Genomic DNA, 26,689 nt, shown 5'->3' with positions numbered 1-26,689 from the left:
AGGTGAGAGTGACGGCCCTCGACATCAAGGCAGCATTTGACCGAGTATGGCATCAAGGAGCCCTAGCAAAACTGAGGTCAATGGGAATCAGGGGGGAAACCCTCCGTTGGCTGGAGACATATCTAGTGCAAAGGAAGATGGTTGTGGTTGTTGGAGGTCAATCATCTGAGTTCCAGGACATCATCGCAGGAGTTCCTCAGGGTAGTGACCTAGGCCCAACCATCTTCAGCTGCTTCATCAATGACCTTCCTTCAATCATAAGGTCAGGAGTTGAGATGTTTGCTGATGATTGCACAGTGTTCAGCACCATTTGTGACTCCTCAGATACTGAAGCAGTCCGTGTAGAAATGCAGCAAGACCTGGACAATATCCAGACTTGGGCTGATAAGTGGCAAGTAACATTCGTGCCACACAAGTGCCAGACAATGACCATCTCCAACAAGAGAGAATCTAACCATCTCTCCTTGACATTCAACAGCATTACCATCGCTGAATCCACCACTATCAACATCCTAGGAGCTACCATTGACCAGAAACTGAACTGGAGTAGCCATATAAATATCGTGGCTACAAGAGCAGGTCAGAGGCTAGGAATCCTTAGGCGAGTAACTCACCTCCTGACGCCCCAAAGCCTGTCCACCATCTACAAGGCAAAGTCAGGAGTGTGATGGAATACTCTCCACTTGCCTGGATGGGTGCAGCTCCAACAACACTCAAGAAGCTCGACACCATCCAGGACAAAGCAACCTGCTTGATTGGCACCCCATCTACAAACATTCACTCCCTCCATCACCGATGCACAGTGGCAGCAGTGTGTACCATCTACAAGATGCACTGCAGCAATGCACCAAGGCTCCTCAGACAGCACCTTCCAAACCCACGACCTCTACCAACTAGAAGGATAAGGGCAACAAATACATGGGAACACCACCACCTGCAAGTTCCCCTCCAAGTCACACACCATCCTGACTTGGAACTATATCGCCGTTCCTTCACTGTCGCTGGGTCAAAATCCTGGAACTCCCTTCCTAACAGCACTGTGGGTGTACCTACCCCACATGAACTGCAGCGGTTCAAGAAGGCAGCTGACCACCACCTTCTCGAGGGCAATTAGGGATGGGCAATAAATGCTGGCCTGGCCAGCGACGCCCACATCCCATGAATGAATTAAAAAAAAGAATTGAAAAGCAGAGATGTTATATTAAACTTGTATAGAACCTGGTTGGACTGCAAGAGTATTGTGCAAGTTCTGATCTCCATATAATAACAAGGATTTAGAGGCATTGGAGAAGGTGCAAAAAGGATGATACCAGAATTGAGAGGTTATACCTATTAGGCTGGGGCTATTTTTCTTTAGACGGTGATCTAATTGAGGGCTTTAACATCATGAAAAGATTTGATGAGGTAGATATAGGAAAGATCTTTCCATTTGTGAAGGAGATCAAAACTAAGGGCCACAAATATAAGATAATTACCAGTAAATCCAATCGAGAATTCAGTAAAAACTTCTTTACCCAGAGCATGATTAGAATGTGGACTCAATACCATAAGGACTAATTGACACAAATAGCAGAGATGCATTTAAAGGAAAGCTGGCTAAATGCCTGAAGGAGAAAAGGATAAGATGTTATGCTCAGAAGCCCAACCCACAGCTGCAGGCTGAGCGCGCTCCTATGTTGCAAGTGTGAAGTCCAGCTGGGGGCAGGCCTTTGGCTTGAATACCCCTGGTCCCTGTGAACAGCCTGTGAGAGGAAAAGTGGAAGCAGCTACCTCTCCACAGAAACAGAACACTTAGAGAGGAAAGCCAACTCTTAGCTAAGTCAGAGTGAGTTTTTTTATTTCAAGGTAGTCTGAGTTTTTTATTTGTGTATTGGGACAAGATTCTGCAGCCTGGTCCATTTTTCCACAAGAACACCGAATGGCCTTAGTTAAATACTATGCAGACAAATTACCTTAGGGCTCCTTCCCAGGGCTGAAACTCAGTTTGCAGACACAAACAGGGGTTTCATTGAACTTCCACCGAAGTTCCAGCAGCAAATTGTAAATTGTAAAATTTGACCCTTAATATTTTGCAGATGACAATTTAGAAAGTATAATTAATTCAGATACTTGGTGGGTTAACAATTATTATTTTTTTAATTAGTGCACACTGTATTGCTCATGAGATGGGATGTAATTGTGGAGGAATGAGAAATTGAAAACGTACCTTCCACATGACTAAGATCAAAATAGCCAGAACCAGCAAACCAACCAGTACAGCTAGAATTATGACCCACAGGGGAATTGCGAGTGAAGCATCAGGTGTGGCCCAAATCACTGAGGTCCTTATCTAAGGTAAGAAAAACATGGAAAATTAGGTTTCGGCATAAAATACTTAAAAATTATAGGTATAAAATATAACACTCATAATTACTGCAGTTATACACTTGTGTAACAAACTTGTGTCCAATTTGTTTCATGATAGCCACAAATTAATATCATATTACATTTTATGACATGGACATTGCGTTCAACATTTTAGAACAGGAGAAAGGGATTAAGTCTGTCAAACTGGAATATTCTATATCAGAGTGCAAGAAAATGAAATATGAAGTGGATCAGCCAGTCTCAGTAAATCAGTGACACATTCATCACAATATCATTGAAAGTAAACTGAATGCAGCAAAAGGCTTGTCCCTTTATGAAAAAGATACAGTAACATGCATGAACAAAACTACTGACTGGATTGCTCAGCAGCTTGATGCATTTTATTTATGAAATCCATTGATTCTTCCTAATTGATTCCTTACTATCCCAGAAATGTGCACGGTATCATAAATTATAGAACTATTGTGTGATATTTTCAATTGATTTAATTACAAGGAACTTGAGGCTAATTGTTTGCATTAACCTTTATTGTTAAATGCAACTAGTATATCTTCCACAGTGATGCTTGCAGTCTTTTAAAGGAGAACCCCAGTGGTGACCAGGTGGTTTGCTTCAAGATAGAGCAGGGATATTGCTGAAAATAGAGACCTTCTGTCTTGCACTCATCAGGACAATCAGCAAGAATACCAATGTAAGGGAAAACAAAAACTTTATACTGTATGAGAAGAGAGTGCTGATTGGTTGGCAAGTGAACTCAGACCTCAGGCCTAAGGTCGCCATTTTCGACCCTGAAAAGTTCCCCGTCTACCTCAAATTACCTTGGAAGGGTAATGTATCCCAAAAATTTGAGCAACAGGTGAAGCCAGCTGTTTCACGCTGCTATTATGCAGTAGCAACACGTGTGGTGTTCGCCACTAACAGGATGCTGCCATCAAGCCAAAAAGACATCCTGCCTATCACACAAATGAGTAATGTGATATATGAATTTCAATGCTGGTGTGATGCTAGGTATATAGGCCGTACATCCCAAAGACTGGCGGCGGATCATATCAAACAACATGTCCCTTCTGCTGTTCGCAATGGGTAAGGTACAGGCCATACCCAACTAGCCAATGCTTGCAGAACTCAAAACACAGTGTCCAACATTAGATGTGATTCCGTGATTGGACAACATTTGCCAAATAATCCTCAGTGTGCTAAGAATTACACTGACAACCAATTTAAGAAGGGGAAATTAGAGGACGAGAGCAAGCTTGCGGGGAACATAAAAACTGACTGTAAAAGTTTCTATAGGTATGTGAAGAGAAAAAGATTAGTGAAGACAAATGTAGGTCCCTTTCAGTCAGAAACTATTGTGTGATATTTTCAATTGATTTAATTACAAGGAACTTGAGGCTAATTGTTTGCATTAACCTTTATTGTTAAATGCAATAAAGGGGAATTTATTTTGGGGAACAAAGAAATGGCTGACCAACTAAATGCATACTTTGGCTCTGTCTTCACAAAGGAGGACACAAATATCATACCAGAAATGTTGGGGAACACAGGGTTTAGTGAGAGAGAAGAACTGAAGGAAATCAGTATTAGCAGAGAAATGGTGTTGGGGAAATTGTTGGGATTGAAGGCCGATAAATCCCCAGGGCCTAATGGTCTGCTTCCTTAAGAGTACTTAATTTTGTTTTTGTTTTTGTTTGAAGCCAATAGACTTATTATAAAAAAAGCGAACTGCCTATATGTCAGTGAGATTTACAATCCAGATTTTACATTATATCTGCTTATCAAATGTAATGGATGAAATGATATGCCTCAACATTATTCTACTGTTAAATGCCATTACAGAAAGTGTTTACTGCAGATCAAATATCAATAAAAGGTATTGAGTTGCTGTTCTGCTTAATTAGTACAGATAAAACTAATCTAAGACTTGGTGATTTACACTGGTGCAACTTACACGACCTGTCCTCATCTCTGTGCTACAAAGGTACGCTTGCAGAAACTCGAGGTGAAAGTACATGTTTTGTATATCTAGCAACTGGAGAATAAGGTTGCATGAAGCTATAGACTTGGTGTCTAGTGAATGAGCTCTGTAACATCAGACCCACAGAATGAAATATGTGAAATCCTCGCTTTGTTAACCAGGACCAAGCTGCACCAGTAAAAATATATTGAGAAACAAATATTCAGGATTTTTGGGATATCATTGACATGTGATCTCAGCACATTCTAATTAAAAAATTATCAAAAAAATAAGACATTATGGAGAACAAATTTAAATTCCAAAAAAATTGATATTTAGAAAATATAGCGTTAGGTAAGAACAGAGCCTTTTTAATTAAGGGCTGAATTTTACCAGCTTCTCGACACTGCGTGTCGTGGCATGGGGGCCGGTAAAATTCGGCGGGGAGAGGTCCGCCTTGAAATGTGACGTCGAAAAGGGCCCGCCACATATTACTGGCAGCAGGGAGACATCGGTGCAGCCCCCCCGCTGCCTGGCGGCAGACCCTTCATCTCCATATGCAGATTGCCAATAAATAACTTACCTGCCGTCCCACGCCGATTTTACGGCCTCTGTTCGGCCTTCTTGCGCCTTTGGAACTCTGCACTGAGTTTCGAGGTGAGAACCTGGTGGGAGTGGGGAGGAATAAAATTTTCAAGGTGGAGGGATGGAGGAGCAGGGAAATCAATTTTTATTGGATGTGGGGATGGTGGGAAGGGGTTGAAGGGCAAAAGATTGGAGGTTGGGGGGAAAAGTTCAGGTATTTGAAAAATCAATTAATGGTAATTTCAGGCAATGAAATGACCATGGGGGGGGGGGGGGCATGTTGAGGAAGGGCCTCCGTCACTTATTTTAATATTTAATAAAAATCAATTAAATTTTTCCTTTAAAAATTATAATTATTTGTCAGGGCTTAAAGCCCTTTAAAAATGCCACTGGCGCCTGTGCGGTTGCGCTGGACGCCGTTGCCGGGGATGCAGCAGCTGCCCCCCCATGTCATTGGGGGCGGGCACTCCACCCCCCACTATTTAAATGAGCCCTCGCGTGAAATATCGCAGGGGCTCCCTGGCTGCTGCTGAATGCGGGCACCCGTCGAGTTTAAAATTCAGCCCTAAATGTGCAAATTTTAGTTGTATTTTGTAGCAGTAAATCAGGTGCTTTTCATGAGTGCATTGCAATTCTGCTAAAGCTGTGTTAAAACATAGACATATGGAAAGAAGCAGTCAGCCTGAGCAGAAGGAAGTTGTGTCTTGGTAATTTCTCTCTGGATCCTGAGACTGTATACATCCGGTTAATGTTATCTAAGCAAGTCTCATGTTTATAAAATGTGTTTTCCCTTAAGGGACTTACCACAGTACTTGCGCTGGGTAATTCCTCTGGCTGGATTTTGTATGCCATTTCCTTCACTACAAATGACACCAGAGACTGCAGAGAGTAATGGTTGTTTCTTCTCTGTCAGGAAAAACCGTAGAAAAATGAACCACATATGAAAGAAGTGAAACATATCTACGATTCCTAGTGTTTGGTGTTCTAGTTTTTTTTATAGTTGCATTGAATTTGATTGCTGCATGGCTGCACAACTGAGTAAAATTGGCATAAATCAGTTTTCTCAAACCAAATGTATTAGAAATAATGCATGTTTCTTCAGTTATATTGAATAGGAATATCAGCTTACCCAGACTTTTATTTCCTTAACTGGACTGTAAGTAAATGTTCTGAAATCAGTTTGCTTTCTATGGTGCTAACACACCGATGTATGTTGCTTTTTGCAGAACTTGAGCTCTTAATTCAAGTTTGTAGTTTATTGAGGTTTATGCCTAAATAGTCTACATCCGTTGACTGATTAAACAAAGAAGAGAACTGCTGAGCTTCTCCCTGTTTTTTTAAAGGCCTCTTTGAAGGTTTAGAAAAGGTGGCAGTAGGTAGTCAATCACCCTGCCCTGAACATAATGGATAATGGTTAACAAAGTCAGATCAGAGTAGTGAGGGCCATTCTGATAGAAGAAATTTGTACAGTAATTTAGATGGAGGAAAATTATTACATTTGTTGGAAAGCAATTTTAGGAAAGGACATAAATGGGCTAAATTACTAAAGAGCACAAGAGAAATAAGACTTAAAATGTAACATTGAATTTGTTGCCACCTGGAGTGGTTGAAGCAGAGACATATATGGGGAGGCTTGATGCACACGAGGGAGAAGATGCAGGGTGGGAAGAGGCAATTAGTACAGGAGGAAGCTGGTATGGAGCACAGGCCAGTTGGGACAAATGGCTTCTTTCTGTGCTATAGGGTGGGATTTCAATTCCAGGGTCAGGACCATGACATCATGTTTATTTTCAGGTCCCGATCCCGCACTGTGCTGGCAATGCACACGTGCTGCAATTTAATTGAAAATAAACTTAATTGACCCAGAGTCATGTTTGCCGTCGAATTAGTGGCGGCGGGCGAGAGAAGGAGGCGGGACTTAGGAAGCAGAGGACCCAATTTAAAGGGTGAGCGGCAGCTGTTGCTGTGATTGTCGTTCATCTCAATAATAGAAGGAGAAGCTGAGCAGAGGACAGTGGGCATGGAGGGACCCCGTGCCAGGGTAGCCTGCTGTTTCTCAGACGCTTCACTTGAGGTGCCGCTGGAGAGAGTGAAAACATGGAGGCATATCCTTCTCCCTGCCAGCGGCATGAGAAAACCTGCAAGGCTGACCAAGAAGGCCTGGAGGTGGCTCATGAGGTAAGCAGCGCAGGAGCAGTGAGGAGAAACTGAGTCCAGTGCACAAAACAAATCAATGACCTGCTTAAGACTGGAAAGGTGAGTCCCTTGATGGACCCAGATGGCATGCCTCCTGGTCAGCTGTCATCAGAATACAAAAGTGAGGGGCATCCTGAGGGCGCATTGAGTTCTCCTCACCAGCAGCATTGATTACCTACATAGTACATAACCCTAGTGCTATTGGACAGCAGGCTACAGTGAAGACTGCAACATCTTATGTGAATGAAAAGCTGCAAGTGGTGAGGGAGAGAGGCATTGTCCTAATGTCATCTTTCTTCACCTTGTAGGACAAACGGGAGAACAATGCCATGGAGAGCGAGAGGGCACGTCTGGATGGCATGGTTCCCCAGCTCGCATTACTGATGTATTTTGAGGATCTGGCCCTTGATCTGGCCAGAGTGGCAAGCCACAGGGACATTGGAGATGTTTATTTACTTGTTCCATTATCACTCCCTTTGGCTTTGTACCATAAAACCTTTTGTCATTTAATCTCTCCTGCCCTCCACCCAATCACAGACCTTCCCTTTTGTTCTTCTGCCCACCCTCCCACCTTTCACTCGCTCAAAACCTATTACATTCAAACTTTTCTCAGTTCTGATGAAAGGTCACAGACGCAAAACATTAACTCTGTTTCTCCACAGACGCTGCCTGACCTGCTGAGTGTTTCCAGCATTTTCTGTTTTTATTTCAGATTTTCATCATCTGCAGTATTTTGCTTTGGCATCTGTTAACCGTGCTGATTTTTCATCACCACTTTCCCCTGCTGCAAAGGGGGAGGAATTGACACCACCAACATGTTGTGGAGGAGTCAGAGGAGGAAGACACTTGGAGCCTGCACCATCATATCCTCCACCAGTGGAGACACTCATACCTCAGTGGGTCATCGCACGATATTAGAAATGGTGGCACAGGGTGAAGCACACATCACTTTAGAGCAGCAGGAGACGGGGGAAGCAGACTCAGCTGTGGGCAGTACCCCTCGGAGGATGGAGGACAGGCACAGTCCTGCTCAGCAGGGCAGGGAGGCAGAGGCTAGGGAGCCATGAAACAGGTGGCTCTACCTGGAGATCAGTGTGAGATGTGTGCCCACATGTTGGAGTTACCTAAAGCACTGCGGAGTCATGGGATGAGATGGAGGAGCCCATTCTTCTTATGTGCTCCACAATGTCTCAGTGCTTTGACCGCATGAGCTGCTCCATTGAAAGAGTGGCCAACCTCATGAAGAGCCATCTGCAGCATCACTCGGAGTGGATGCAGGAACAACACACTGACATGCACAGAATGCATGCCACTGTCTGTAGGATTGACTGATCAGTGGCGCAAATGGTGCAAAGCATCGAGTGGATGTCAGTTGCACCCCAGTTGGTGGGTCTCTCTAAGGCCGCCAGGAAAGGACTAAGGAGGTGGCAGGGGGAGCAACTTGCAGGAGTGGCCATGAGCGCAGACCTTGTGGGTCACCTGAGTGTTTATGTTGTAAATAATATTAAACTGTTTTGTGATAAAGCACTGGGCATGTTGCTGCACTAAGCCAGACTTGCGTGTTTCTGTTTCATCATGGCAAAATGCAGGAAAATGGAAAGTAAGGGTGAGCAAAGCAAAGGAGTCTGTTGGGGAAGAGTGTGTCAGGTGGAGATTCTGTGTTTGCAGTGTTTGTGCCATTAGAAGGTTGCTGACTTTTGTACTTTATGGCTGCTTGCTCTCACCCAGGTGAAGGAGATTCTCATCTCCAAATGTCCTGCAGACTGAGGATCAATCAGGTGAAGGTGTCTGGATAAGAGTGGGCCTACTGTCCCTGCCATCCTGATGAGCGCTCCGTCTCCTGAGCCTACCACGGCAACATCCTGCAAAGCATGTTCTCCAGTTCTTCTTCCTCCGAGGATCTGTGCTGTTCCAGCCCTTTTCCCTCCTCAACGTCGACACTTCTCTAGAGGGTACTGGAATCATCAGCCATCTCCTCACGGGATAAGCCTTATCCACTAATAGCCATCCACAGATTTCCGATGGTTCCATGAAGCTCTGCAGCACCTCCGATTGATGAAGGTTGAAGGCATCATGGCAACTTCCAGGATAAGGTGCACACACCTGCATAATGTTCTTGATGTGGTTGCATATGAGGAATCTCCCTAGCTGGTTAGTCAGTGCCTTGATGGCCACATGGGTGCAATTGATCATCTCCTGCACCTGAGGGAATCTGACAAAGGAGGCAAATCCGACTGCCCTTTGAGCTTGAGTGACGCTATCCACCTTGAATTCAATGTGATCCCCTTCACTCTCAAACAGAGCATCCCTTACCTCTGTGATGCAAATAAATGCCTGCGGGATACCATCAATATCTGCTGCCACTCCTTGGAAGGAATGTGCAAGGCCACTGTGACTTTTACAGCCCCGGGAAGGCCATGGTAACAGTTCCTGCAAACTCTCAGATGACCCTCAACGAGGGCACACAAGTCAGCAACCATCTGCCTGAACAGGTACAACCTTCTTCGACACAGACGCTCCAATGTATTCAGGTAGTTTCTCCTTTGGCGGTTGACCATATGCTGAGGGTATCACCTTCATTGCCTTCCTGCACCTTGTTCCTCACCCCTGTGTCCCTGTTGCCTCTGCTTCTGCAGATGCTGCTCCTCATCGCTAGTCAATCCAATCTTGGAGTAGCTTAATCCCATGTCCTGTTATGTCCTTCCTTCCATTCAATTGTTATGTAGAGTCTTCCTGAATACCCCCCCCGTAAGCAGAAGGACCCATCCACTCCCCAAAGTCATCCCCTCCAGAAATGCCCTCGTCAGGACTGAAGGGAAAAGTGACGCTGTACAACTGGTTTCCTGTGAATGAGAGCCTTCTCTGAGATTTCCTTCTTCAATGGTGCCTCTTGCTGCTGTCCCGCCATTCTGATTCGCTCCACACTGTTATTGCCTCCTCCTCCTCCCTGTCGTGGTTGAGACCCTGCATGGATCCTGTGCCTTATAAAGAAAATTTCAAACTGGCCCTTAACGAGCTGCCAACAAGGTCATTAAGAGCCTTAAAATGGCTGTTTATCCATTTTGAGTGGGTTGCCTTTTCCTGCTCTCCTCGGAGCTTTTTAAACTTTGAGAGCATCAGTTTCACATTGGGAAACTGGTACACCATCCCAGGGTGTGTGTTTAAGAGATCGTCTGCCTCCGTTCCTGCCCTCACATTTAAATCAAAATCCCGCCCCATAGTTTCTGCGTAATTCAATATAATAAAAATTTTATTACGTCAACCAACTATAGTGGGGTAGAGTTTCTACTTTGGACGCAATTAACGATTCTGGCTCAATTTGCGCCCAAAATTGAGGTCTTATTGAAAAGTGTTTTTCTGCCCGAGATTCAGCTCAAACAATTTGCATATCGACAAATGCAAAATCTCCCAGGAACCAATCGCAATTGGACTGCTTTTTAAAACCTTATTTGTTTTTACAAAAAAATGTTGTATTAAAAAATATTCCTTGATATATTTAAGACTGATAACTTGGCAAAGTTTGATTAATACAGCTGAAAATAGGTTTATTCCAAAAAAATAAGCATTTTAAAATCACAGTTTCAATTCATTACCTGGCAGTAACGTGATTGTAAATTATTGAAAATGATTTTGAAAAATAAAAACAAAACCATTTTCTATTTGGTTTGGGCGAGTTATTTAGTAAACTTAAAAAGTCATTCAAAACCTTTCTAAATTACCCGATTAGCATCCTTGCACTCAGAAGATCCAGCTGAATTTTTGGAGCCTCCTAAAAGGCCTGCAAACGAGTGCAATTATCAGAAACTTCCAATGGCTTTTAATTCACCCGAGGAGCATGACCAATTTTGTGGGAGGGGCCTGATTTTAAAAAAAAACTCACACAGAAGATCACAGAAATTCAAGCTGAGCTGAACACAGTTTGCGCTTAAAATCTCATGGTCTTTTGCATTGGCTACTCAATACCATGGGAACTGCACTGAAGAAAACCAATGCAATCAAGCGGAAACTCCAGGCCAGTAAATCGGTGTTAATATAAACATTTGAATTAATTGACACACTTGGCTTCTGGGTATGTCTTTGTGCTTTTCACCTCCCATGCAGTTATATATAATCACCCAGTCATTATAAGACTTTATTTTAAAAGGGCACCCTTGTCATGAAAAAGTGTGTGACTAAAAAGGACGCTTGTCTATTCAGTCTTTTCTTTCCTTTGCTTCCTCTGCCCAATAAAAAAAGGTTGGCAAACCAATACTCAGAAAGATTTGCCCCGAAACAAGAAGTATAATGATCTCACCAGTATCATCCCATGTAACTTTGTTATAACCTATTTTTAACATGAGAAAACAATCATCAAGGGTTTCTAGGGTTTTCTGCTCTGCACCCATAACCTTGGTCTCCTCTACATTGGGGAAACCAAACGCAGATTGGATGACCGCTTTGTGGAGCACTTCCGCTCAGTCCGAAAGCATGACTGAGCTTCCGGTTCAGGAACAGCATCTCATTTACCGATTAGGCAGGCTACAGCCTGCTGGACTGAACATTGAGTTCAATAATTTCAGAGCATGACGGGCACTTCTTTTTATTTTTAGTTACTTTTTCTTTTTTATTATTTATTATTTTGTATTTGTTTATTTTATTTTAGTTTGTTTCATCATTTTTTTTTTACCATGTGCTTACCCACTTTTTTTCATGTTTGTGCTTTGGGCCAGGGCTGTTCATTTTTCTGTCAATTAACACCCTCTCTGCACGAACACTTTGTCTTTCAGTGCACCATTTTGCCTTTGCTCCATGACCTTCTGGTCAGTTATTCTCTGTGACCCTCTGCTCTATTAACACCTTGCCTTTTCTTATCTCTTCCCCTACTCCCACTTTATTTTCTTAAAACTTATTACATTTCTAACAGTTGCCAGTTCTGATGAAGGGTCACTGACCTGAAACGTTAACTCTGCTTCTCTCTCCACAGATGCTGCCAGACCTGCTGAGTATTTCCAGCATTTCTTGTTTTTATTTCAGGATTTTATGTACTGCTTCAAGTCTGTCAGCAGAGAACAGGGTCCTAAGAACATGTACACACGTTGCACCTGTTTCAGCGAAACAAAATTAGTGACAGCCATTCTCACTAATTTTGTTTAGCTTTTGGTTCATTCCTCAGGGCAATGCCTTGACCAATCAAAATAAATGATGAGAGGTTGGGAAGTGTTCATGTCCAAAGGGACCTGGGTGTCCTTGTTCATGAGTGACTAAAAGCTAGCATGCAGTTGCTGCAAGCAATTGGGAAGGCAAATGGTATGTTGGTCTTCATCACAAGGGGTTTTGAGTACAGGAGTAAAAATGTTTTGCTGCAATTGTATGGACCTTGGTGAGATTGCACCTGGAGTATTGTGTACAGTTTTGGCCTCCTCTGGCCAGGCCTTGTTCTCCTCCCGAAGTCAGGTTTTGTGGCGGGGTGGGGGGGCGTGGCGGCCGGAGAATCGGAGTGCCAGCATCCAACACGGAACCCAACACCAGGATTGCCAGTTCCCGGGGGCGGCGAAGCTCCGTGGCAACACCTCCGCTGCTCTGCGACTGGACCCTACTTTAAATATGGTAAGTACCTCTTTGCATCCATTTGAATGTAATTCATCGCAATCTTACCATCCGTTCCCAATCTTGAGCTGGACATGCGGCACTCACGCGCCTTCACTTTCTCATCCATGAGAAGCTGGCACCACTGAGGCGGGGAAGGGGGCAACTCTGCATTATTTTATGGCTGGTGAGGGGAGGGGGCAGCTCTGCATTTGGATACACTGTTTGCAGGGCTGGCAGCCTTTTAAAGATAGTGCCAGCACCTGCTCCTGCATCAGCTGACACCATTCACAGTGTTGCCAATGCCATCCCTGCCACGTGACTGAGGAAGTGGCCGCCATCATTATGGTAAGTGGGTGCCCGCCGCGAATTCATGGCGGCACGACTGTGTGGGTCACGTGCGGGACTGCCGCCATCCAGCCCCTCATCTAAGGAAGGACATACTTTCCTAGAGGGTCTGCAACGGAGGTTCACCAGAGTAATCCCTGGGATGAAGGAGAGATTGAGGAAACTGGGCCTGTATTCTCTGCAGTTTCAAAGAATGAGAGGTGATTTTATTGAAACTTACAAAATTCTCACAGGGTGTGACAGGGTGGATGTACATAGGATGTTTCCCCTGGCTAGTGAGTCTAGAACCTGGAGACATAGGGGTAGGCCATTTAAGACTGATATGAGGAAGAATTTCTTCACTCCAGAGGGTGATAAATCTTTGGAATTCTCTACCCAAGAGGGCTGTGGAAGCTCAATCATTGAGCATGTTCAAGACAGAAATCGATAGCTATCTGGATAATAATGACATCATGGGATATGAGGATAGCATGGGAAAGAGGCATTGAGGTCGATGATCAGCCATGATCTAATTGATGGTGGAGCAGGCTCGATGGGCTGAATGGCCTACTCCTGTTCCTAAGTTCCTAATTATTTGAAGGGAGTAATGTTAACATAAGATGGAGAATTAGTATACTACAGACTAAAATGACATTAGTATTTGCTAATAGCCTCAATGGAGGAAGGAAATAATTAGAATTCGGACACTGCATCTGAATTATAAAAACATTTCAAACTGCTTAGTTAGAATATTTAACCCCCAAAGCACTAACCAGAACAGATGTTATACTAACAGTGCTGTATAGAGTTTCTATTTGTTTGAAATGAGTCAAATGGAAATCATTTTGTTGTTAGGCCTAGTGTTAATTTTCACTTTTATCATAATGTACAAAAAATATAAGAGATTTGGCAAACCGCCACCAAATACAGCACACTGAGACAATCTATATGAGAAATGCAAACTCAATTAACTTTTGGATTAAAAAGATTTAATTTTCTCCCGTCTATCACAGTTTTAAGAATGTTATTCCAACAGGAAATCTCTCAAAAGGATTTTGGAGTCATGACGCATCATTACAGTTTCGTTCTCGAAATAATTTATGTCAGGAAGTTTGATACATTCTTTTTCTGGAGTATTGTTGAAGCTCAGAAAAACACTAGATATTTGTATAAAGGTCACTGAAGTAAGTAGATGCATATTGAATAACACATCAGCAATGAACACATCACAACTGCAGTTGAGGAAACATTTTATTCTAAGTGAGTTTGTGTAATTTTGTGTTTTGTGATGGAGAGCACTGCAGAGTCACTAAAAACTTAACTGGAGCAGCCACATAAATACTGTGACTACAAGTGCAGGTCAGAGACTGGATATTCTGTGGCAAGTGACTCACCTCCTGACTCCCCAAAACCTTTCCACTATCTACAAGGCACAATTCAGGAGTGTTAAGGAATACTCCTCACTTGCCTGGATGAGTGCAACTCCTACAACACTCAAGAAGCTCAACAACATCCAGGACAAAGCAGCCCGCTTGACTGGCACCCTATCCACCACCTTAAATACTTACCCCCTTCATGACTGGCACTGTGTGGCTGCAGTGTGTACCATCTACAAGATGCACTGGAGCAACCCGTCAAACATCTTTTGACAGTACCTTCCATACCTGTGACCTCTACCACCTAGAAGGACAAGGGCAGAAGATGCATGGGAACATCATCACCTGCAAATTCCCCTCCAAGTTATACACCATCCTGATTTGGAAATATAACGCTGTTCCTTTATTGCTGCTGGGTCAAAATCCTGAAACTCCCTAACTAACAGCAATATTCCTGCAAACCCATCTGAGCACTTCAACTTTAGTCTCTGACATGAACAGGATACGGCAGTTGTCTGAGAAAGTGCAGAGAGCACCTGGACATCATTGTGGGAGGATTCTGCAGAATCCATCGAGCCTAGTGGAGTGAAAGATATCTTTACAACCATTTACAGGGAAGCCCCAAAGCAGTCAAGGACCAATACAGGATAGCATTTTCTGATGAAATTTGTAACAGGCACCTTGGAGACCTTGGGCATCCAGGTATTCTCTCACTGTTAGATTGGAAAGACTAGGAGATTGAGAAGAATAGGGATGGTTGGCTTCACCAACATTGAAGATCCCAGTGTTCTGATGCAGGATCAAGCTGTAGTGCCAGCAGTACTGGCATGGCTTCCTCTCACTGTCGCCACACACCCTCCAACTGAGTGGGTACCTACAAGCAGGTAGGTGCTAGTAGCCACTGTGCTATCGCACATAGCTTCAATTGTTATAGGGATGTCTGGGTTCTCTGGACCCAGAGGATCAAGGCCATGGCTTATAGCAAAAAACCTCAAGCCGCCACAGTCACTGCCACCACCGCCACCCCCGTGCCCCTCCCCCTCCCCACCGCCAACTAGGGAAGCACTTCAGCACAGTTTAAAGTTAGGCTTAAGAATGTTAAGAAGGAGACTGAGTGCAATTTACAGGCACCAAATGGAAGTATGAGCGGAGAAAATAGATCACTTTACTTCTGTGTAGGTACATTGATAAATTGGACAACTTATTTCCCCTTTGTCAGTTGCCTCAATGCTGTAGGGGATAGGGAGCAGATGAAGCTTGTAAGTGCTGTGAATGGTGGGCAAGCTGCCAGGTCAGCATGATTATAGATGATGTGCTTTTGTGAAGCCTCCACTTATGGATGGTATTTCCTACACCAGCAACCTGCATTTAAATAGGGCTTTTTAATATTGTACATGTTCCAAGGCCCTTTGCAGAGGTGGGTTGTGTGTGGGGGCGGGGAAGGCAGCAGAGAAGAAATACATAAAGAAAATGAACAAAGAAGCAGATGATGAGCTCAGCTGTAAATTTAGGAGAGATAACCAAAGGTTTTGTTGAAAATATGTGTTTTGAATAGGTTTGCAAGGTGGCCAGAAGTGAATAGGTTAGGAGTTTAGGGAGGGAGTTCCAGAAGGTAGGGCTGAGGCAGCTACCAATAGGGAGATGAAGGGAGTGGAATGCACAATAGGTCAGAGACAGAGAACTGAAGGATGGGAGAGCATGTAACACAGCTTTTGTTGCATAGATGTTTAATGATGTGATAACCTTTACAGCAACAGGAGCTGTCCCAGTTCTTAACTAGGTCTATATGTCAGCCTGCTGCACATGGCATAGATTGGTCGAATGTGTTTATGGTGAAGTGGAGTTCCCAAAGACAGATATCCTCTAACATGCCCAGGTAGAAGTGACAGTGGGAGGCACATCATGCCAGAGGTATCTTTTCAGAAAGTGGTCCTCCTCATTAAATCATCCAGCTGTGTGAAAATTGAGACAGAAAATACCACCCTCTCAGCTACACAAAATACTACTTGTATCGCAACAGCTACTAACAACTTTTAGTTCAAAGTGTAGCACAGCAAAGTCATTTTACAAAGTGGCACAAAGTGATCCATGCACAACCTACAAAATGCTCACAGGTGAAAAGAAACTACTTTGAAAATGCAGACTGTACAACTGAGAATTAGCTTTAAGCCCAACAGAGCAGGCTCAGCTTGCTTGCTCAACAATGATGCACCCACATTTTATCCCAGCTGCAAGAGTTATTTGTTGTGCTCCAATACGTCTTGTGTACACTTTCCCTCTTTCCTTTGCAAGAACCGTTTACAGGTCCTGTGTGCAAAACTCACAGAGGTTCCATTCACGCCACTCAATGAATGCACACCCCGCACTTTTCCAAAAACAATGGCCTAGAAACTTGAAGGCTTCGCACCCATTTTTCAAGTGCAAAATATGAGACTAAACATCCAGTATGGTGGGCAGACAGGGCACACAAACTCATTGAGCACCAGAAGTCTGCCACCTGCCATATTGGTGAAGGTAGGAAAAGAGGCATCTAATGCTCACACCTGAAAAGGTGTTAGGCTCTTTGCATGTATAAATAGGGAGCCTCATGCATTTAGGGAAAGGTGGTCTGCATGTGTTCTAACCAGCAGTCCTCTTTGTTACCGAGCAGTATGGGGATGCCCAGCAGGTGGATGCAGCTCACTGGCCTCATGTAAATGAGGCCTAAGGCTCGGTATCGAGTGTGGGTCAGGTCTCCCTGTTGTAGCAGTGATAGGTTCTTGCAACCAGCTTGAGTCAGCCTGTCACAAGAATCAATTCCTTAGGCCATCATCTCTATGCACAACAACTTCGGTGCCACTCGAATTTTACTCAAAACCCCTAAGAGCAGATTTTGAGGCCTCCTGCTTGGTGGAACTGGGACAGCCAACAGTCCGAACATGCTACGTTTTGAATTACTGCCCCATTTCTGTCATCGCTATGGCTGCATCAATTCCTCCCCAGACCTACCCCTGGGTGGCCCTCGTGCCCGTGTCAGGTGGTATCACAGGATAGAATCACAGAATGATACAGAACAGAAGGAGGCCATCGTGTCCGGGCCAGCTCGTTGAAAGACTGATTCAATTAGTTCCACCCTCCTGCTCTTTCCCTGTAGGCCTGCAAATTTGTCCCCACAAATATTTATCCAATTCTCCTTTGGAAGTTATTATTGAATCTGTTTCCATCACTCTTTCAGGCAGTGCATTCTAGATCATGACAAATTGCTGCATAAATATATCGCCTTACCTCACCTCAGGTTCTTTTGCCAATTATCTTAAATTGGTGTCCTCTGGTCACTGACCCTTCTGCGACTGGCAACAGTTTCCCTTTATTTATTCTATCAAATCTGTTCATGGTTTTGCACACCTCTATTAAATCTCCCCTCAACCGCTGCTCTAAGGAGGGCAACACCAGTTTCTCTCGACCCTCCATGTACTTGAAGTCCCTCATCCCTGATACCATTCCGGTAAATCTCCTCTGCACCCTCTATAAGGCCTTGACATCCTTCCTAAGGCGTGGTGCCCAGAATTGGGCACAATACTCTAGTTGGAGCCTAAGCACTGACATGAAAAGGTTTAGCATGACTTGCTTGCTTTTATATTCTATATCTCTGTTTATAAAGCCAAGAATTCAGTTTGCTTTTTAAATAGATGTAGCCTTTTCAGCTTGTATGGCTACCTACTGAGGCCTGGGCATCAAAATCGCTGCGGTCTCTTCACTGCTGGACTGGGCAGCCAGCTGGCATGCTCTGCTGGCCAGAGATGAAAAGTCAAAATGTGTCTCATTGGGCGTAATTTTATCAACTTAATCCCTGCCGAAACAGCAGGACCATTTCCAGCTTGGGAACCTATTTGATTAATTAGTGAGCTTTGCCCAGGTGCTTTCACTGAGCCACAGCATTAGCACACACCTATGGGTCCCCTGACCAATCAGGGAGGGCGGGAGGGATAACATACCTAAACAAACAATGAAGGACCTCTATTTAAAGGGACCCCAGCAGGGCTCACAAAGGCAGCCAGCCCTGTGAAGCATTCAAGATCCGAGTGGGAAGCAGGAAACTGGTGCAGAATGGAGGCAAGATATGAGAAGGCTGCCACTCGCTGGTTCTCAGACTCGCCCTTGAGGTCATGTTGAATGCAGTGAAGAGAAGTCCTAGTCCCTGAGGACAGGAGGAGGTGGCTAGCCAGCCTCACCAAGCAGGCCTGGCAGCAAGTAGCAGAGGCAGTGAGCAGCAGGAGGTTGGGGCCCAGGACCTGGATCCAGTGCCGAAACAGGTTTAATGCCCTTATGCGGTCCGGCATGGTGAGTGTTATACAACTCCCAGCTGCTAGCCATCACGCTCTGACCTCCCTAGCACTCCTATACCGACACACTTTGCTATCACACACATTACTTTCTCTCCAGCCTCCTCCTCAAATCACATCTCAACAGACAACACTCACACTCACCCTCATCCTAATACCCTCTCACATCCATTCCTCCCAGTCACCCTCCTCAAATTCTTACCCTCCATCCTCAATCAGTTCACTTCTCATACTCTGAACTCTCTGCCTTTTCTCATTGCAGGAGAAGACAGACCACAACTCCAGGGACAGGCAGAGAACTGGGCATGAACCTGCACTCACTGCCACCCACCCGCAATGGAGGAAGAAGTACTTGAGATCAATAGGCTGGCACCAGTACAGGTCGATGCCAATGGAGAAATGGGAGTGGCCCAGATACCTGGTGACAGCATTAGATGAAGAACTGTCACTTGGCATTTAACTGTCACTTATGTTGATGTCATCAACATACTAAATGTCATGATCTGCACTTTGCTAACTTGAAACCCTATTTCACCTACTTAGCACTAACTTGGGTCTTTCATCTCCCACAGGTGCATCGCAGGTTCCAATGGAAGAGATGAGGGGGGAGCTCAAGGAATCCCCAGATGAGGACCAGCACTCTAAGGATGCACTCTCACATGACTCCTGCACACTGTCCACCTGCACAGATAAACTCAACTTGGTGGGTCCAGCCTCACAGTTAGAGAGGGTGGCACATGGTGAGGAGCACATCACATGTGATCAGGACAGGAGCAGGAACTGAAGACAGGACCAGGAGTGATGAGTCCCAGTCAGAAGGTGCAGGACACTTCAATTTCTGCTCATCTGGGTACAGATGCTGCGTATCAGTGGTCATCAACAGAAAGGGAATTTGTAGAGCAGCAAGAGGAAATGTGTGTGCTTCTGTCAGTATTTCCAGAGGCAGTGTGTGCCCTTGGAGAGAGATTGGAAGAGCCAATTTCTAGCATGAGTGCCATGATATGTCAGGAATTTGCGCTGATTCCCACTTCCATGGAAAGAGTGGTCAACCTCAGGATCAGATGCGGCAGGTCACTGAGTGCATGCTGGCCTAGACCAGCTGCGTCATTGGCAGGTCTCCTGACAGATGTCAACAACCAGCTCCTCAGAGGGTAGCCCTTGTCTCCAAGGAGGCACCCACTCAACCTGCTAAGAGGTTCAAACACCTGTGGTAGACTTGACTGGCACAGGGTGTAGGAGTCATGACAGCTTCCAGGAAATCTTGCATATATGTGCATGATGAACTTAGAAAAATGATCTGCATATTGAGGGAGTGGAATCCCTCCTGGAATTTCGACACAGACACGATGGGCCGAAGGGCCTGTTTCTGCACTGTATGACTCTATGACCCTTCCGGATGATGAACACTGCAGGATTATCTGATGGTACCTTAGTTGCCACATGGGTGCAGTCGATGATTCCCTGAATCTTTAGAAATCCAGCCATTGCAGCAAAGGTAAGAGCTCTCTGTGTCTGACTAGCATCATCAAGGTAAAAGTGCACATATTGGGCAGCTTTGGTATACATGGGATCTGTGAATTGGGAGACAGACCTGTACGCTGCAGATTGTGAAATCCTGCAAATGTCCCCAGTTGATGTCAGAAAGAAGCCAGAGGTGAAGAAATTCAGAGCTGTGGTAACCAATTTTCTCTCTAAGCTTTCCCATATAGGCTGCTCACAAGTTGTCTCCTTTAAGTTACTGTGCATGCGCAACCGCGCACAAAATTTTAAAGGGGCTACACATTTAAACCGATCACCCATACGCTCAAAAGAAAATTATAGGGTATATTGTTGGTGAGTTTGACAGTCACTGACATAGCATGTCCACCTGGCCTTCTTGGAAGGAGGTCTTGTTTCAAGAGGCTGCAAATGTCAGCAACAAGCTGCCGCAAGAGTCTGAGCCTTCTGAAGCACTATTGCTCAGACATGTCGAGGAAGTAGATCTTCTGTCTGTACACCCTGTTTGTGGGGGTATCGCCTTGTTCAAGCTGTAGCTCTGTGTCCTACCCCTCTACCCTGTGGAACAGCATGTGGCTGTGGAGAAGGCAGCTGCTGTTGCTGCTGCTGGTCCTCCTGTTCCTCTTCAGAGGTTGATATAATGGCTGCAGAAGCTGCTCCCATTCTGCAGTGAAGGCTGAGAGCAGATAAGTTTACAGCAAGGTAAACAAGATCCAAGGTAGTTCAAATGATTTCCAAAACATTGTTCCTGTCCTGTAAATCAAGTACCAAGAGTGCAAACCTTTCCCACAGGCATGACTTCATCTGTTCAGTTTCTCTATTTAAATGCTTTCCAGCATATCAGTTTCATTGATCAATGACTTCCTGCTGTGCTCTCACCTGTGCACACTGGCGAGATCCACACAGCTCGGGAAATCCATGTATGAATAGAAGGTTAAGTTGCTCCATATTTAAATATCTGACCCAACACCTTCAAGGGGGTTTCCCGCTCGCTTCTGAACGTGCATCTGTTAAATGCGGAAGAGAGCAGGAAAATGCTGGGTTCCCCACACACTGAGAATTAGATGAAGCCTGGCCGCGCCTTGGCAGGTAAAGTTCCGCCCATAGGATCTTATGTGCCAGCTAAGAATTTGCTGTGCATGGGTGCTGCCTTACAATAGGAGTCTCTTGCGACTATGGTGGGCCTCGTTTCTTAACAGCTGAATCCTGAGATGGATCTGCTTGCAAACACTGCCTCTTGTTTTGCAAGGTAAATTTGGCCCAGCCTACTTTCTGTCACATGTGTAGGCATCAGAGGGGACTGGCTGGAGGGCATGCATTTGGTGCTGTACTGAAAGACAGAACCATCCATTAGTATTCCAGCCATGCTATAGGTACTGGGCTCTGTGTGGCTACTGGTCTCTAGAAAAGAACATCTAATGGTTCAGTAATGAAAGATGATATAGGAAGAGGAGTTGATTGCCATCACAAACCCGCCCGGTTACTTCCCTGTCTCGCCTATCCAAAGCCTCTTTCCCCAGCATTTATAGTGAATCCGCTTCATACAGAGCACTAGCTCAGAATCTATCTCATCCTTGGAAAAAGAAAGTAGAAAGGGTCAAATCATGTTCGGTTACTATGACATGCAGTTATAAGTAATTCTTGGATGAACAAGATAGTTTTTTTGTGGGCTGAAAACCTGTAAGAATGTAAGTGAAGGAACATTTTGAGATGAAGACTGGGATGGAAAAGACATAGTAAGCTATCATGGGCACTCACAATAAGTAATTCAAACCTTTGACACAATTTGAGAGACTTTGCCTAACCTGGTAAGGTCATTAAACATTTTCCAGCACTGAAATGGGACAATGGGTTTGATATGGTTTGAAAAGCTAAGCATCTGGGAAATCAAATCAACAACCTGAACAAGATAAACCTTTTCAAAGTTGCTTGTGTCAGGTCTGGATTTATCTGATTGAGTTGCTGAACGTTGACGTGGCAATTGAAAGCTGAATTTACGCCTCAGATGGTTTTTCTGTAAAAAAGTAGTGCTCAGCTCCTGCCTTTCTCATCCAAGAGTGGAATGCAACTGTTGCAGGCTTCAATATCGGAAGCAAATCTAAATATCTTCCTTGTTTTCCATCTGAACATCAGGTAATTTGTATTTAATCTAAGACTTATACCTCTGACAAGATCAGTACAGGGTCTTCTCATACTTAGATTTGTGAACAAAAATTATCGAAAAGCATATGCTCATAGGATCATCCCCAATGTATTTCTGCTCTCTGGAAAGTGTTGCCATGTATCTTTCATTAAACTAAGTCTGTGAGCCAACGCAAATACATAGTTGTTTGGATGGGATACGGCACTAGATACAATATCCTTGTCTGAGCCAGAATGAAGTCTGCTTTTTTAAAAAAGGCATTTGGAATGCAAGACTGAAGTATCAGCTTCCTGTTTGAGATTATTCCAGTTCATAGAGCCAAACACTGCAATTTCTATTCCTTTCTAGATGCACCAAGATAACAATAAAAGACTTCTTGGATACAAGTCAAAATATGTCAACTATTGCGGTGCTGTGTTCTTCTTGGTGATCAGATGAATCAATGTTAGGTATAACTAAGCAGTCCCTCCAGTTTGAAAGGTGGACAAGGTCATTAGCGGCTGTGAAGGAAGGTTAGCATGAAAATGCAACTATTTCTTTGGCATCAGGTCAATCCTTGCCATGGCAATTAAAATCACTTATCTGGAGAGAGATACTCAAATTCTGTCAATACCTTCAGGCAAGGTATGGTAAACTGTTGCCAAAGTGACCTTCCTTTCCGTTTAGCATACAAATGACTTTGGAGGCAGATGATTCCAAACCTTACCTGCTGGAGATTGTCAACCCATGACCAGAAAATATGGCAACTTTTAACACCTTTTGTCATGACTCACTAAAAGGAGTGAGTACATAGGCACATACAGTTAAAAGTACAAAGTTGAGGATTTTTTTTTCTGAAGCTGAGATGCTTATATTTGTCAAACAATGTATCAATACTTTCTCCAGAATACAATCCCCCAATAGGGAGGAAGATGTTTGGAACCATGATAGCACAGAAAGCAAACAGTTTTCAAAATTCTTTGAAGTGATCAGCATTATTGTAGAATATTGTTCTCAAAGTGTGGGCATGAGGCCTGTCCAGGTGCAGCACAGTGAAGAGTGAGGGGAAAAATAAAGTAAATTTGAGGATGCAGCCCACTTATCAGTATTTTGAGAATTAGATTCCTTCTTATCTTCTGCCATTGGATGCCCATCATCTATGTCTTTGTCACTTCTAGACTCGACTATTCTACAGCTCTAATGGTCAGACTCCCAACCCACACCCTCCATAAACTTCAAGTCATCCAATATTCTGCTGCCTGTATCCCAGCCTGCACCAAGTCCCATAGGAACATAAGAAATAGGAGCAGGAGTAGACCATTTAGCCCCTCGAGCCTGCTCCACCATTCAATAAGATCATGGCTGATCTGATCGTGTCCTCAACTCCACTTTCCTGTCTGCCCCCCATGAGCCTTGATTCCCTTGTTGATCAAGAATCTGTCTAACTCAGCCTTGAATATATTCAATGACCTAGCCTCCACTTCTCTGAGGCACAGAATTCCAAAGGTTAATGACCCTCTGAGAGAAGAAATTCCTCCTCAATCCATCTTAAATGGGAGACCCCTAATTCTGAAACTGCCCACCTAGTTATAGATTCCCCCACAAGGGGAAAATCCTCTCAGCATCTACCCTGTCTAGCCCCCTCAGAATCTTTTATATAAGATCACCTCTCATTCTTCTAAACTCCAATGAGTAAAGGCCCAACTTGCTCAACCTATCCTCATAAGACAACCCCTTCATCCCAGGAATCAACCTAGTGAACCTTCTCTGAACTGCCTCCAATGCAATAAGTGGACCAAAACTGTATGCAGCACTCTAGGTGTGGTCTCGCTAATGCTATGTATAGTTGTAGCAAGTCTTCCCTACTTTTATACTCCATATCCCTTGCAATAAAGGCCAACATTCCATCTGCCGCCTTAATTGCTTACCCCGTCCTACAATGGCTCCCAGTCCACGAATGCCAATGTAAACTTCTCACCCATGTGTTTTAAACCCTTCAGGCCTTGCCCCTCTCTATCCCTCTGTAACCTCTTCCAATCATACACACTTTGAAAACTCTACATTCTTTCAAGCCATCCCAACCACTTCTATAAAAACATGTCAAATTCACTAAGGTACAAATAATACAACATGTACATGTGAATTTTGTTCAGGTTCTTTACATAATTACATTTTAAAAATGTTTTATATTGGTTCTATTTTGAGATTATCTGAAAGGTTGGGTAGTGCATGTCAAGATATAGAAGAGAATGTTGAGTTATGTATGAACTGAACATAATTTATTTATTTCATGCAGCAAAACCTATTAGGGACAAAGTATATTCCACTTCAATATTACAAGACATTATTAAGTATTCTTTGCAAGCATATTACAGAAGAACTTAATGGACATTGCAATAATGTTATTTATTAGGACTAAAACAGACAGCAATCACTATAATGCTTTCCAGAATCAGTAATAAGCTAATCATCCAAGCATTGGAAATTAAATCATCAAGCTTTATACCTTTCAGGCCACAGTCATTTTAAGGAGCTCTGAGACTTTCCTTTTCACTTGATTGACATTTTTATTTGAATTTGGGTTGCGCGCCCTTTTGAGATTATTAGTTCTCTTTCTACTGTTCTCTTTCATTTTGACATTTGCGAACTTGGATTAATTCCTTAGGTCAGGTTGATAATGTATTTGCTCAATTCAAAGGAACATGATTGTTTGTGTTTTAACTGTGCCATTATTTTCAATTCTTTGCTGCCACCAGCTCAATAAGTTGTTTCTCTGGTCTTCTCCCCTTCCTGTTACACAGTCATGAAAACTTTTAATTGTCCTCTCTTGGTACCCCTAATTTGAAAATGATTCCCCTAATCCCAACCCCAACCTGTCATTACTCCTCAGCTTTTCTACTTTCCTTCCACCATTCCAGCCTTGAATCCCTCTTGAATAAGCCCACAGCTACCCTCTGTGTCTCTCTTGGCATTCTCCAAAGAGCACATCAAGACACCCTTACCAGCAGTGACCCAAAGTGCCCCATTCTCCTCCCTCATTGAACTTCCACCCAGTGGGGGGTTAACTTCCTTCCTATCCCATTCACCCCACCAACCACTGCATCTTGGACTCTGCCAGTGGACTCAATTGGTGCCCTTCTTAACAGCAGTTAACATTGAAGTTGGTAGGAGGTGTAAGGGTAGGCGGTGACGTAGTGGTATTATCACTGGACTAGTAATCCAGAGACCCAGGATATTACTCTGGGGACATGGGTTTGAATCCCACCACAGCAGAAGGTGGAATTTGAATTTAATTAATAAATCTGGAATTATGATGGCTTAATGAAGGCCATGAAACCATTGTCGATTGTTGTAAAAACACATCTGGTTCACTAATGTCCTTTAGGGAGGGAAATCTGCTGTCCTTACCTGGTCTGGCTGACATGTGACTCCAGACCCACAGCAATGTGGTTAACTCTTACATGCCCTCTGAAATGGCCTAGCAGGCCACTCAGTTGTACCTAACCGCTACAAAGTCTATAAAAAGGAATGAAACCGGATGGACCACCCAGCATCGACCTAGGCACTGGAAACGACAACGGCAAACTCAGCCCTGTCGACTCTGCAAAGTCCTCCTTACTAACATCTGGGGGCTTGTGCCAAAGTTGGGAGAGCTGTCCCACAGACTAGTCAAGCAAAGCCTGACATAGTCATACTCACGGAATCATACCTTACAGACAATGTCCCAGACACTGCCATCACCATCCCCGGGTATGTCCTGTCCCACCGGCAGGACAGACCCTACAGAGGTGGCGGGACAGTGGTATACAGTAGGGAGGGAGTTGCCCTGGGAGTCCTCAACATTGACTCCGGACGCCATGAAGTCTCATGGCATCAGGTCAAACATGTGCAAGGTAACCTCCTACTGATTACCACCTACCGCCCTCCCTCAGCTGATGAGTCAGTACTCCACCATGTTGAACACCACGTGGAGGAAACACTGAGGGTGGCAAGGGCACAAAATGTACTCTGGGGGGACTTCAATGTCCATCACCAAGAGTGGCTCGGTAGCACCACGACTGACCGAGCTGGCTGAGTCCTAAAGGACATAGCTGCTAGACTGGGTCTGCATCAGGTGGTGGGGGAACCAACACAAGGGAAACACATACTTGACCTCGTCCTCACCAATCTGCCTGCTGCAGATGCTTCTGTCCATGACTGTATTGGTAGGAGTGACCACCGCACAGTCATTGTGGAGACGAAGTCCCGCCTTCACATTGAGGATACCGTCCGTCGTGTTGTGTGGCACGATCACCGTGCTAAATGTGATAGATTTTGAACAGATCTAGCAATGCAAAACTGGGCATCCATGAGGCGCTGTGGGCCATCAGCAGCA

At 44.3% G+C, this 26,689-nt stretch overlaps 1 protein-coding gene and 1 long non-coding RNA gene across 3 annotated transcripts in view; one reads left to right on the top strand and one right to left on the bottom strand.

Annotated features, from left to right (window-relative positions):
- itga8 (integrin, alpha 8) overlaps nt 1-26,689 on the bottom strand; it is a 239,702-nt gene that overhangs the window by 5,367 nt on the left and 207,646 nt on the right. Inside the window, exons 28-29 of one of the 2 annotated variants that reach the window (XM_068012819.1) lie at nt 5,714-5,815; nt 2,207-2,329 (exon numbers count right to left, since the gene is read on the bottom strand). In XM_068012819.1, coding sequence (XP_067868920.1) covers nt 2,207-2,329; nt 5,714-5,815 — 225 coding nt within the window. The remainder of the gene's footprint in view (nt 1-2,206; nt 2,330-5,713; nt 5,816-26,689) is intronic. The other variant, XM_068012828.1, reaches the window with a different exon arrangement.
- The window catches only part of LOC137347826 (uncharacterized), a 69,751-nt gene that overhangs the window by 38,082 nt on the left and 4,980 nt on the right, over nt 1-26,689 (top strand). The gene's annotated exons all lie outside the window — the stretch shown is intronic.

The sequence above is a fragment of the Heterodontus francisci genome, chromosome 2 (assembly GCF_036365525.1).
Source record: "Heterodontus francisci isolate sHetFra1 chromosome 2, sHetFra1.hap1, whole genome shotgun sequence".
Classification (NCBI taxonomy): Eukaryota; Metazoa; Chordata; class Chondrichthyes; order Heterodontiformes; family Heterodontidae; genus Heterodontus; species Heterodontus francisci.
This window is presented reverse-complemented; position numbering and strand designations above follow the sequence as displayed.